At 40.1% G+C, this 14,310-nt stretch overlaps 1 protein-coding gene across 5 annotated transcripts in view; it reads right to left on the bottom strand.

Annotated features, from left to right (window-relative positions):
* Positions 1–10,576, bottom strand: part of LOC131364149 (protein shisa-6) — a 57,238-nt gene extending 46,662 nt beyond the window's left edge. For 4 of the 5 annotated variants that reach the window (XM_058407253.1, XM_058407255.1, XM_058407254.1 and 1 more), the window contains exons 1-4: positions 10,037–10,576; positions 8,491–9,348; positions 6,445–6,605; positions 3,559–3,657 (exon numbers count right to left, since the gene is read on the bottom strand). In XM_058407253.1, coding sequence (XP_058263236.1) covers positions 3,559–3,657; positions 6,445–6,605; positions 8,491–9,035 — 805 coding nt within the window. In that variant the 5' untranslated portion in view covers positions 9,036–9,348; positions 10,037–10,576. The remainder of the gene's footprint in view (positions 1–3,558; positions 3,658–6,444; positions 6,606–8,490; positions 9,349–10,036) is intronic. The other variant, XM_058407258.1, reaches the window with a different exon arrangement.
* Between the last annotated feature and the right edge of the window lie 3,734 nt (positions 10,577–14,310).

Here is a 14,310-nt window from a genome sequence, read left to right as displayed (position 1 = left end):
CCTCTTGAATAAAAATAAGCTTATTGAATGGTAACAGATCCCACTGGGATGCCACTATGTCACACACCATTATGGCTGTGAAATTGAACAGCACCACATATTTCCATTGAAATAAACTCCAATCAAGCGTCAACCCACTTTCTATCCTCCTTTAGGAACAAGGCAGTATGTGATAATGACTTCCCAATAATAAATAAAACACTTAAATTCATTAAGCGTCTCAAGCTTCCACTTATGTTGAGTGTCACTCGTGTCCTTCAAGGCAATGCATGTAGTCAAATAGTGTCCATGGTTATTTAAAAAAAAGTCAAAAGATTCAGTAGGCTGTGTCCACGTCAAACCAAAAGCAAAGGATTAACTACTGAAGCAACTACTCAATGTTTGAATGTATCTATTGACCTCTCATTGTACCCTAATAATTTAATGCACATATATCATGTATATACAAGTCATCAGTAGTAATCTTTGATATTTAAGCATGCTTTTTTCGAAGCAAAGGCTTCAGCAGACTGTTTTTACCGAGAATATTCAGAGCGAATGCTCCAAACTTTTAATCACCTTTAAGGCATATAAACAGCTTTTCTCAATTCTCAGCTCTTCTAACACAAGTCACTTTATCAGATCCAGCTGAGGTTCCTTTTCATTACCAGAGCAGATATTTCAGAAGATTGTGTTTTCTCCAACTGTGGAGGAATCTGACAGAGATAGAGGTGCATGTGGACATTTATGGATGGCTAAAATGTGGCGCTTCACTACTTTTCGCGAAAGTGGAATTAGAAAGCATTGGAGCAAGTTTCCTCTAAAAGCATCTTGAACAGATGGCTGCTCCTCATTAAATTCTACCAGTGTGTGCACAGCTTAGGGGAATTCTGTTCAGGATGGTGAGTGATTCTCCAGGCCTAGTATCCCCTGGACCACTTCTTCGGGCCAGCACAAGACAAAGGAGATCCCATAAGAATGTGCGGCCGCAGTCACATCCCTCGCCTTGCCGCATGAGCTGATGGAAGCGTTTGATTGCGTGAGCTGACGGATGGGGTTGGAGTCTATTGAAAGCGAGACTGAATAAGCAACCGAACATTGATAAGAGTATCTTGAAAAGAACGAGCAGCCTTCTTCAGAGAGCTATTCTGTATTCACAAAGCAAAAGCAAAGGTCAGAGTCTGACAAACCAATCACATCCTTTTCCTCCTGCCCCTGAATGACGCATCAGAACAGTGCGTCTAAAGAGCATTACTTTTTCTTTTTTTTTTTAAACGAATAATAATTAGTACCTCACTGTGTTTGTGGCAAAATTCAAAAAGTATGCTTCTTTGCTGGCACACCAGGTCTTTCTTTTGAGATTCAAACACATCAGTAATCTTCAGAAGCCTCATTTGAAGTTTTCTTCTTTTCAAACTCCTAGCAGGATGTTTCGATCCAAAGGTGAGAACGCTTTGGGATTGAAAGCATCCAGAGTTTGGATAAAATCTTAAAAAGAGCACAGCACTATAGGTCAAATGGAAGGACAAATACATTTCTTGGAGGTCTTGCGCTGTGCTCTGTGAGCAGCCATATGTGAAGCATGAAGCTAATATAGTGTTCATTTTTCCCTTGTTCTGAAATTCCCAGCTTTCTTCCTGGGAGCAACAAACAAGTCTCTAGTTATAATTAGGCACCAAAACAAACTGCTAATTATTTAATACCAGGCTTCACCAAAAAACTCCCTTGTGCACATAGTACAAGCTTTAATTTACATGCTTGACTGCCCTTTCGCTTAAGAAAAAGATAAATAGAAATAATCTCTTAGTTGCCTGTTTCCCTTGATTCTTGCATCAGAAGGATTTTCAGTGTGTAAAAGCCAAAACACACACACACACACACAAAAAGTCTGTAATCGATATGTTTAGTTTGCTTTGATCTTGACTGGTTTCTACTTAAAGAATGGAAGTAGCAATGTGTCAGACAGCTCAGAGGCAGGATGACAAGATGTCGTCTAATGTCGATGAGAGGAAAAGACAGGGAGATAGGAGAATGTCAAGGAGGAAAACGACTCGGATTTAACAAGCTGGATGCCATCGCACCAAAAGTCCACTTTCATTAACGGCAGCAGTGGAATCCAAACCTACTTAACTATTTGGTACTCTCTGTAGAAGCTAATTCTGATGTATAAAACATTCTTGTGATTTTGCTCCAGAAATGAACACTGCAAAGCAAGCGCACAATGTGAGACACAACCTAACAGAAGAAATAAAAAGAATCCTTGTTCCAGTGTTCAAGGGATTCAGCTCTGTCTAAATGATTTTGCATTATGCACTGAGACAAAGCTGACCTTTACAGGATGGACCAAAAAAGAACATTTGACAACGGAAAAAAAAAATACATTTTGAAAACTGCATAGCTAGTAGCACTACTTTAATAGGAAAGAGGTGCTCTTGTCTTAAAAACCTACATACATACTGGAAACACACCAATACCTTCACTACTCATATTTCATCAAGCATCTCTAAAAATAACCAACACTTCTGTCATGGTGGCACACGGCTGAATAGGTCTCTGCAAAAAGGGCACTTAAATATACGAAAAGCAAAAACAAACCACCTGGGTAGAGTGGCGGGGGAATGAGTCACACCAAACAAAAAGAAATGGATTTCAGCTCATTGCTTTGTAGTAGCAAAAAATGCAGGCAGATAAATGGTACCTAATGGAGACTGGCTGTGATGCAGCTCACGCATTCCTTTCTCCTCCGGCTCACATGGATGCATGATCTATGATGCTTTATTTCTAGGGCGGCTCTTGATTTATGTAGGCAATGGACACTACTCAGAGAAAACCGGCCTCACTATAATGCTTTAAGGTAAAGGAAGCTCTAACTGGTGACAGCTGAAAGTCCATCTCTCCAGCAGCAAATATACATCAGTGGCGTGTTTGCCGTTCTTTGCAATCTAGTTTTATTAAGGACATGCATGTTTGCTAACATGTCAGTTATTCACTGTCCAATAGACAAACTTAAAACTTAAAACATTAAATCATTCAGAAGGTCTACACAATGTAAAATAAGAGCGTGTTAATCTCCAATATTCTAATATGTACTTTATCTGAAGAAAAGAGCAAGGAGACATGACTAAACACTAGAGTTATCCCTTAATGCCAAAATCACAGAAAATCATCATCAATATCAAGCCTAGCTTCCGGCTGAAATCCACTATATAATTGTTAAATCTTAAAACTGGGGATAGATAATGAAATGAAATTAGCATGTGTTATCTTACCTGCTTTTTAACCAGAAGGTAATACAATTATGTAAATCATTTGTTGGTTTAAAAAAAAAAGAAGCAAGTTAAGTGTTTGATAAACATTTGCATAGTGTTAAGGAAAAAGCACTTGATCTGCAGGCATCATTCAGTTATGCTGATTATAAGAGTTAGGCTTTATCACACTGATAGCACTTCTCTGTTAATGAACTTGAGTGCACTACACTCCAGTAAGCATTCAAAAAGCCCAAATATCCCTCACAATATATTGCAGTGAGTCTGATATAGTTAGAGAATGTCCATTCTGTACAAGAAGGCACAGCATTACCTTTTCCATGGCCTCTCCCCAGAGTCACGAAGCCAGACGAGATGAAGTTGTGAAGATCGTGTCCTCCGCCACGGACGCTCTCCTTCGAGTAGTGTCCGCCTGCAATGAGTGAGTTGACCGTGAGGCCCAAGCAGCATCTACGCTTTCAGTTGACTCTCGTTTCAGGCTAAACAGAAGCTGAATGCCATAAACAGCAAAATTCCCTCGGCACCCGGAGTTATGACTTTCCATAATTCAGACATGAAGTCACCTTGCTTGTGCAGGTGGGGTGACTATCAGGATCCTGCACGCATCCTAAGGTGGTATTTCGGCTCTTGACATTGTAATTACCAGTGCAATACCAAGTATAATACTGAATCTGATATTCTGATGATAACCTTGGATGCCATGTGGAAGCTTAAACCCATCAGATATATAATCCAAAGGCAATTACATGACACACTGGCTGGCAAAATAAGAATGGGAAACGTCCATGAAAGTATTCAATTACATCACAGGATTGAGGACACAATAGATATTAGACTGCTATTAATTCTGTGGTCTGCTCAGAATTAGAAAAATCATAGCAGTGCTATTCAGAAGCTAAAAGGGATGCGTGAAATGGAGTAAGGCGGAACTGGCAAATGAAAAATGGACTGGTCTTGTAATAGGTTATAAGCTCTATTCAGTAGCTTCACTGGTTTTAGCTTTCAGTGAAGTTTTGATCTCAAGTAACGCTTGGACAAACCCAGCAAAACAAATGCAGCACAACTGCCTTGTGCCACGGCACAGGCGAGCTCTGACACATCATATGATGAATCAAATAATTGAGTGTGTGACAGGGTGGTTCAAATTGAACAAAGCCACCAAATCAACCAGACACTGGGCCTTTAGAGAGTCACTGCAGTAGCTGACAGGAGCAACTGAGTGATCCAGCTAAGCCTTCATTATGAATCTCCACTATGCAACTGGCTAAATATAACCAACTGTTCTATTAATCTCCCTGGGGTATTGTGAAATCAAGTTCAGCTTTCAGTCATGTCACAGGAACTTTTAAATGACAACACCTTGGTACTGTCAGTGCAAGTGTGCGTTTGATGCAACACTTTGCCTCAGGTGTGTCCTGAAGCAGAAACGGACTGATACAGCAGGTGTTAATATCCTCATCTCTGGATGTGTGTGAGAGTTTTCAGACCCTCAGGGGAAAATCTCACTTATTACTAAGAGATCATGGCCTGTGCAATTTTAATTTTAATTGCTGGAGAACAAATATAAAGGCCGTGATATAAGAGACAGAGAGAGAGAGAGAGAGAGAGAGAGAGAGAAATGCATATAATTATGAAAGTACCTAGTGGCAATTCACATGTTGAATGAATTAAATCATTGTTTAACAAGTAACGTGAATTTCCAACATCTCTTATAGCATGTGAGAAAAGCAGACAGGTACACGGAGAGATGGATGCCACTGATATACTGACCTACGGCAATACAAAAAATTTGTTTTTAGTCGTTTTAAGAGGTCATATTAATGCTCCATTCTGCTTTGTCAATTAATTTTTTAATCTAGTAATTAATGTATATTAATTAATCAAATTATCCCTGTAGCAAGGACAAACTTTCAATCATGTTTCTAAAAGATGATGAAGGACATACATCTAAAGTACCGCAATAATGCAAATAATCATATACAAAAAAAAATCCATTCAGTATGCATTCTTAGAAATCCGAAGATTTCTTTGTAGTTTTCCTGGATCAGGGCACATCATTATGCATGTTCTGTTTAAACTGACACTGACACTGTACTCACTCTGTCAGTGCGCAGGACTCCAATTTATATAGAAATTACCCACAATCCCCTGGAGCCTTCCAGTAAATCTAATGTCAGACAGAGTCTCTAGTGTGAGCCCCCTCTGTGAATCTCGGTCATAACTGACCTCTGGTGCCAGGATGACAATACAAGGTCAACAGGGACAAGCAAGCTCAGCAAAACACAACACATTCAGTCACTCGCACCACTGACTGGAGATCAGTGGACACAAACCGCTGTGACCGAGCTTCATGGAGAGTGTGGGATGGTGTACTGTGAGACTGTGCAGATTTGAGTCTCCACCCAAGACTTCTATATTATATTCAACCTTCTATATTATATGACTAAATATGGAATCAGGGATCATAAAAATATCCATCCATCCATTGTCTATACTCGCTTTATTCCTAATTAGGGTCAAGGGGATCTGCTGGAACCTATCCCAGCACACACTGGGCAAAAGGCACCCTGGACAGGTCACCAGTCCATCACAGGGCGGATCACAAAAATATCCCGTCCCAAATAATCATATGAATTAAATAGTGTTGTTGATGACAGCATCCAGTTTGAACCCATACCAAAATGATAGCTGGCTCATAATTGCACAATTGTTTATGAATGTGCCTGAATTTGGCCTGGGAAAATCAGCTGATGAGTGAAGGTTAACATGCCAGATTAATGTGCAGTGCAGAAGTGAAGCACAAGCACGTTAGCTCATTTTCAACTGCTTGGGTGTTCAGCGTCACTGTTTGAGTGACACATGTCTGGCCCCTCGACAACAGTGAAACCCATAAAATCCAGCGATGAGCTCGCTGATGTATGCTGAACACAGCAGTCTAACAACCTCGCTGTGAATGAGACAGACAAGCCTGGACTGAAATTGCATCAATTTAAATAAATACAATGCGGCTTTGAATATGCCTTGGTATCCCAGTTTGGCTTTTTAATACATTTCAGTTTATTTATTACTATATTTTCAGGAAATTACAATGTCATCACACTAGAACATTCCTCTGTATTATGCTTATCCCAATTTATTAAGTGAAATGAAAGTGAAATGCAAAAGTGGTAGTACTCAAGAGTGTTGTCTCGAATCTCACCGTGATTGGATTTGGATGTGTGAACAGGGGTGTAGTGGTTTTTGGAGCCTGTCCGCTGTGGAGTGTCGTCTTTGGATGAGCTGTTCATTGCCGCAAAGTTTTCACAGTCATACTGGGATATGGGAATGGGTCCTTGCTGCCTCAATATATCTGCTAGAGCTCTGCAGGAAACGATCACATAGATACAGTGTAAACATGAATGATTTACAATTCCTCTGCAGTTTAACAGAGTGCAAAAATCCTGCAAGGAAAATGACATACAAACACAACTGAATGTGATGTGGTTAAGCAAACTGATATGGTTGCATAGGTTTTATCACCTTATCATTGAAAAGAGCATGGCAGCATTCGTGTATAGATAATGTTTGCATTTTAGAATCATTCCAGATTATAGATATTGTGTTATTTATGTTTATTTTAATACGCAGAAAGCCAATCTCTTTGCTATTTGCTCCCCTTCGTCTCATTAGCATAATGGAAATGTCAACACCACACTATCCAATTACATTATTATTCTGCGTGTTTATTTGTTTGCTCAGAAGATTTGGAATATTTACACAAAAAGCCACATTTTCCATGCACCACAACTATTAGAACCTCCTTCACCTCTTTTGCCATCTAAGTGCAAAAACATTTGCAGTGATGTTGTACTTTCTTGCATGAAAGTGTGATCATTTAAATCATTCAATGTTTTAATGTGATACAGATCTGGAGGTTTTTTGTTAAGATACACTGCAATGGAACAACAGGGTGTGATATAATGCATACAGTGTTGTGCACAAAGTAACACTTTAATTAAAAATATGTGTTAAAATGCTGTTAGGAGTCAGAGACTAATAGGCACAGAGGCCACACTAGTGAATCTGTAAACCTATAAAACTCAGCAGTATTGATCCATGCTGAGCAGCAAAATGATAAATTGAGAAATATTCAATAATAAAAATGACATATCCATTTATATACCACACAGGATTTATTGAGCTCACCAGTGGACACATTTTCATCACTAGTGCCTTGCCTTGCCTCTAACCCTGCCGCTGTGTCACACAGCCATGGTTACACGACAGTGGGAAGATGTGATGCTGAGGGAAAATAGCCAATCAGCTTTTTGGCCTCATTTGCTTATTACTAAGACATGAAATAGTCCTTGTCCTCTGAAAAATAATGTGATACTGAAATGAGAACCAGAGATCATCTTCTCCTTCATAAATGAATTGTGAGGCTTTATGATGTCCCCCCAGTCAGGGGGATGTCATTATAAAATCAGCTTTTATTGAACACTTCAAATGGAAAGTAAAATTGAAGTATAGTTAATGAGCTGTAAAGCTTCTCTCTTGACCGTATGCATGGGGTGTTTGGCTAGAAATGATGACCACAGAGCAACATAATGACGAATATTCAGCGCTGCTTGAGAATCTGGTCACGACCAGCTCATACCACATCTAATATTGCGTGCAGGCAGCGATGCGAAAAAGAGGCACATCTACAGAAGAGGAAGACTGCACAGGTTACAATTTACTCACAAACCTCCTATCTCCAAGACCAGAAGTTTTTAGGAGAAATAGTTGCTTTAGTCAGTGCTTAGGGATGATAAAACTTTGTGTTCAAAACCCTGTCCACCGGCTTTGGAGACTTTACATAGAAAATCAGCAAGGGCCTTTAAATTCTGCTGTAGGTTTATGTGCCTATACGTTTATGTAGAATTTCATACTTCTGTACAACTTTTAAGAGTTTTCAGCAGGCATCTAGATTGGCAATTACATCAACTCTGGTTGCATATAAAAATCACAAATAATAAAGCATCTCTGTTTTGTTTTGGCTTCAATTTTCAAATACAAAAGAGTATTGCAAAAATGCCTTGACACTTGTGGTGACCTGTGTGGGTGGACACTTTTTTACATAAAATATCCATTCTCCAACAAATATTGCTGTACTACATATTGTGTGAAAATAGCATGCCACTTAGTGTAAATGGTGTAGCTATTATTTTATACATACTATTTACTAAAGTATGCTGTTGTGTGTGCTTAGTCCCTATACTCTCACCTGTGTATGTTCATTTCCTGAGGCGGCCTCGTGGCCTTGTCGTAGGCGACCTTAGCCGAAACGCCGAGGGCGATGACGAAGGCTATGACGCCACACGTGATGTAAACTGCCGTGTTGGTCTGGTCGGCGCTCGGGTCGTACGGCTCGCTGGTCGGGGCAGGTGACGGTGCCGCGGTTTTCACCCAGTCGGGCTTGTTGTAGTTCTTGCACGTGCGCTGGTCCAGCCGGTTGCCCCGGAACTGGCAGCAGAAGCGAAGGTAGCAGGAGCCGCAGCAGTAGCGATGGTCCGTGTTGTTGCACTCGAATTCTCGGTCGAATTGGCCGCTCACGTCGTAGTAGCCCAGGCACGTGTCGTGATTCTGACCCGCAGCGGGAACGGGCGCGGGCGCGGGCACTTGGGAGTGCGCGGTGCCGTTCAGCTCCTTGGGCTTGGCGTTCCGCCGCGGTGCCACTTTCGTGCGCTTTGCTGTCGACGTGCAGAGCACACTCAATGGGTCCAGATAAATCAAAAGGAGCAGGATGGCCCAAGGAGCAGGATGGCCCATGGCTCGTTCTAGCCTCCTTTTTTAGTTTTAGTTCACCTTTTTTCCTGCCGATGATTTGCTTTCTTGTGTCCTACACGGTCCTAAAGTTCCAGTTTCCTCCGTTTCTCTGCATCTCTGCTAGGAGTCTCCTAAGAACATTACAGGCTACGTGGACAGCGCCATTAGTATAATTGGAATCGCGTGCTTTTGATGGACAGAGAGGAGACGTGCCAGTCACAGAGATGAACACACATCGCTCGTCCTGCGTCTCCAGTCGGCGCCCTGAGCAAGAGCTCTGAGCCAGCGAGCTTTACCTCCTGCTTTTCATCTTGCTCTGGCAAGAAGCACACACGCACTTCACTGTTATTTGACCGTAAATTAAACTAGACATGGCATTAAATGTTGATGAGGGGGAGGATCAAGCAGGAGAAGTACTTTTGAAGGTGTGCTTTAAAGCACACACACACACACACACACACACACACACATATATATATATATATATATATATATATATATATATATATATATATATATATATATATATATATAGTATGGACACTGCTCTGCCGTTTCTTTGCGCACAAGCGTGCACTAGTGTCATAGCTAATATTTTAACACTATACATGCATTCCAGAAAAACACATTTCACTACAACTAATAACCATAAAATATGCAACATAAAACACACACTTTGTTTAAAGAATCACTTCTGAATTCGTTGCTATTTGTAACAGAGAGAACAAACTGTTCTAGAGCGCACGTGCGTTAAGGGTTTGGTAAGCGATCAGAAACGTTGTTAATCAATAAGACACTGGCTATGTTCCAAACCGCATTTTAACTGTAGATTAAATTTCTACTCCACTTGTAGAAGGTTCTTGTCCATTTTAAACACTATGTAGTACAGCAGGATACGGTCTGGGATGTAGTCAGTGTTACCTTTTTATTTTTTCCCATTTTTTTTTCTTTTTAAATGAACTTGAAACATTGGTGTCCGAGCATGAACCGTGAGCGGGACTTACCTGCGCGTGGCGCGTGGCGCGGTGCTTGCTGGGTGCCCGGCCGCTGGCGGAGCGCTGAGTGAGCTGGGTGTCAGCAGCCTCGCGCCCTTCTGCCTTGCATCATTAAGAGCGCTGCTGACGTCACGGCTCCGAGCGCTGTTGCTGCCGCTGCTCTCGCGCAAACATGTCAGGCTCAGTGCAAAGCATGTCGCCCATCCTTTACAGTTTCTGCTCTCTAAGTTACTTTTCATTTGCGCCATGAAAATGTTCACAGACGCGTAATGACATTAGTTAATCCATTGTTTAAACAAATGCAGCGTTAGTCTATTCCTCCTCACCCCCCTCTTCTTCTGCCTCTCTGTATTTCTCCCTGTCACTCCCTCTCTCTCTCTCTCTCTCTCTCTCTCTCTCTCTCTCATTTTTCCGTCTGTCTTTCTTTCTCATCTTTCACATGCTCTCTTCCTGTGTCTCTTTCTCATCTTTCTTCTTTCTTTCTATCTGACTCTCTTCCTCTCTCTCTTATATTTCCATCTCATTCTTCTTGTCTGCCACTATTTCACCTTCCCTGTCTTGCTCTCTTTAATGCTCACGTTCTCCCAGTCTCTATCATCCTTCTCTCTCTCTCTCTCTCTCTCTCTCTCTTCTTTTTCTTCTGCATCTTTCTTTTTTCATTTTCCCATCTCTGCCCCACCTTTCTTACTTATCTTCCTGTCTGTCATTTCCCCCTATCTTTCTCTTTCCCCCATCTTTTCCACTCTCTCTGTCTTTTTTATCTTCCCCACACTCTATCTCATTTATAGTTTGCTTTCCCTCCCATTCCTTTTTTTTATCTTTCCTTCTGTAATCTCTCTCCATGTCTCTTTTACTTCCTCATCTTCCCTCTTAGATTTGCTACTGTTTTCTTTCTATATATCTCTGCTCTTTGTTTCTTCTTTTTTTTTTTATCTCCACCCATTTCATTGATTTTCCATGCCTGCAGACGTTTGGCAGGTAGAGATGCTCAGCTGTCAGAGGCAGTCACTCTTACCGCGCTGATGGAGGAGGCTTCAGCTGACAGGATGTCTGAGTTTGAAGCTGTGTGCTCGTGAAGTTAGCACACGCTCCAGCCATGCCTGCTCCATCTGCAGCTTCTGCTCAGAGCCTATATACTTCATCGCAGTACACAAAGCTCCATAGGCTACACATCGCTCTTCCTAACACACATATTGCACACACCATAAAACATAAAGCACTCATTTTTATTGTTTAACTGCTACCTTTAATCTTGAGAGATGATGAGGCATGCTGTTGCATTAGCCTACAGAGAACCAGGCACAGATGTTGTGAAAATGAAAAATTAATTAAAAGGGGAAGACCTAGTGTACCTTGACATGAGAGATTTCCTTTTGGCAAAGGCTGATGTGTGTTAATTTTTAGTCTCACTTCTATGTCCCACACAGATTTATTTAACAACGATCTCCTTCCCAGAAAGTCTCCCTTTTTATTAATACTTTACATTTCGATCAGGACATTGTCAGATAAACAGAGTACTGTACAGGGACGTACAGTATTAAATGTCCCCTCAAAAGTGCATTTATATTTTAAACAATCGTGTACAATTAGGTACAAAAGGCATACCCTTGAGCAAACCATGTCAGGAACAAGAGTTTGTTTCCTGAAAGGTACACTGTGGTGCTGTTTTCCCACTAGAGTGTGTTATGAAAGTGTTGCTGCTAAATAACACTCCGACTGGTTTAGTCTGCGCTATAACTGAAATGTAGTTCTGCTTGTTAAGCCTGTGTTTTAATTTAATAGTAGTCTCTAACATAGGAGTGTTTTAATGCTTAGCTGAGTTAAGTATTCACTGCGCAGGAAGCAATACAGCAGTTGGCAGTTAATGTTAAGGTTCAAGAGTATAAAGTGTACGCATAAAAAAAAGATGAAATGCAAAAATCAGGTGCTATTACATAATGAGAAAAGAGTAAATAATTTGAAATATTTTTGCATGTAGGCTTTTGAGCATCTCTGAATGAACAGCCTACACAATCCTCTGATTATAAAGCCTGGGAGCAGTTGCTAAGCTACCATTTTTTATGCCATCTATACTTACTGTAATGAAAAATTTAAATACTCCTTGTGAAGTTTTCCTTCGGACTTTAAAATGATATATTGGGCTTGGGGAAAATGCATACGTTTGAGGACGAGTGCAGTCACAATAGAAATATGGTATGCGTACAAGAAAAAAATAAGCAGATTGTACAGCGTGCTTATATTTTATGAAATGCTATAAGTTTTGCCACTCGCTAGAAAGCCACCCACATTTTCTCATCACATTTGTCTCATTTTCATTCACTAGCAGGAACACAGTAAGGAACCCCATTTTGTATTCGAAGCGGCCGTGCTTTTGTGAGAGAAAAGGGAGGGGTGCGGTTTTGCAGTGTCCTTAAAGCAAGTCAAGAGTTCTGCCTCGCTCTGGAGAACAGAGGCGGTGTCCAGAGGAAGATTAAAGCCTGCAGTATTCTGGTAAAGAGTCTGCATCCCACCTACAATTTCAGCCTTTATATCACTATACTGCTCTTGTAGACTGAATGCCTATCCCAGCCCTGATTTTAATTTAAAATTAAGACTACTGCAAAACAGGCAACACCCTGAGAGTAATTCAGATGTTGCTACTTCTTTCCCAAAACCAGGATATTGTTTACAGCCATCAAGAAACACTGATTCTCTGTCTGTGCTTTTATTTCCCTGGTTCACAGTATGTGTGCTTACCTGCTTAGAGTCGTCAGAGAATACCGGACAATAACGTAAAGTAAACAGCATGAGAAAGTGTCGCTACAAATGTTCACAACAACACACTGCAGTCTACAAAACTCTATCCAAGTGTGTGGCCGCATCATAAAGGTTAATCCTCACCATCTAATCAGACCCCTAATGCCTTTGCTCCTTTCTTTAATCGCGAATATGAATTCCATTAGCAGTTAGCATTGTATTTGCCGTAATTACAGTGTTAAGGTGCTGATTGTGTGTTTATTGATGAACCTAACAGAACTACAAGTAACATTGATGGCATTAGCACTTCATTATTCTGCAAATGTGTTGTACCACATTATTATTATTATTATTATTATTATTATTATTATTATTATTATTATTACTATTTCAGTCTTTGGTTACAAGTAATTCTTATCAGGAGAATTCATGCCTTTACTAATCCAGTTTAAACTGGCTTGTTCTGTTCAGTATGTGCAACTACACAATAACAATAGCAGTGTACTATACTCATTATGCAGAGTTACACAATAACACTAATAGTGTACTACACTCAATATACAGAGCTACACAGTAACGCTAATAGTGTACTACACTCAATATACAGAGCTACACAGTAACGCTAATAGTGTACTACACTCAATATACAGAGCTACACAGTAACGCTAATAGTGTACTACACTCAATATACAGAGCTACACAGTAACGCTAATAGTGTACTACACTCAATATACAGAGCTACACAGTAACGCTAATAGTGTACTACATTCAATATGCAGAGCTACACAATAATGCTAATAGTGTACTACATTCAATATGCAGAGCTACACAATAACGCTAATAGTGTACTACATTCAATATGCAGAGCTACACAATAACGCTAATAGTGTACTACATTCAATATGCAGAGCTACACAATAACGCTAATAGTGTACTACATTCAATATGCAGAGCTACACAATAACGCTAATAGTGTACTACATTCAATATGCAGAGCTAGTCAATAATGCTAATAGTGTACTACATTCAATATGCAAAGCTACACAATAATGCTAGTAGTGTACTACATTCAATATGCAGAGCTACACAATAACGCTAATAGTGTACTACATTCAATATGCAGAGCTACACAATAACGCTAATAGTGTACTACATTCAATATGCAGAGCTAGTCAATAATGCTAATAGTGTACTACATTCAATATGCAAAGCTACACAATAATGCTAGTAGTGTACTACATTCAATATGCAGAGCTACACAATAACGCTAATAGTGTACTACATTCAATATGCAGAGCTACACAATAACGCTAATAGTGTACTACATTCAATATGCAGAGCTAGTCAATAATGCTAATAGTGTACTACATTCAATATGCAAAGCTACACAATAATGCTAGTAGTGTACTACATTCAATATGCAGAGCTACACAATAACGCTAATAGTGTACTACACTCAATATGTCATACTGAATTTCATCACACTCACTATGTATTAAAATATTTTGCTCATTTTAATTTCCAGTACTGTATGTATTCACACCCTG

This window comes from Hemibagrus wyckioides, linkage group LG13 (genome assembly GCF_019097595.1).
Source record: "Hemibagrus wyckioides isolate EC202008001 linkage group LG13, SWU_Hwy_1.0, whole genome shotgun sequence".
NCBI classification, from domain to species: domain Eukaryota; kingdom Metazoa; phylum Chordata; class Actinopteri; order Siluriformes; family Bagridae; genus Hemibagrus; species Hemibagrus wyckioides.
This window is presented reverse-complemented; position numbering and strand designations above follow the sequence as displayed.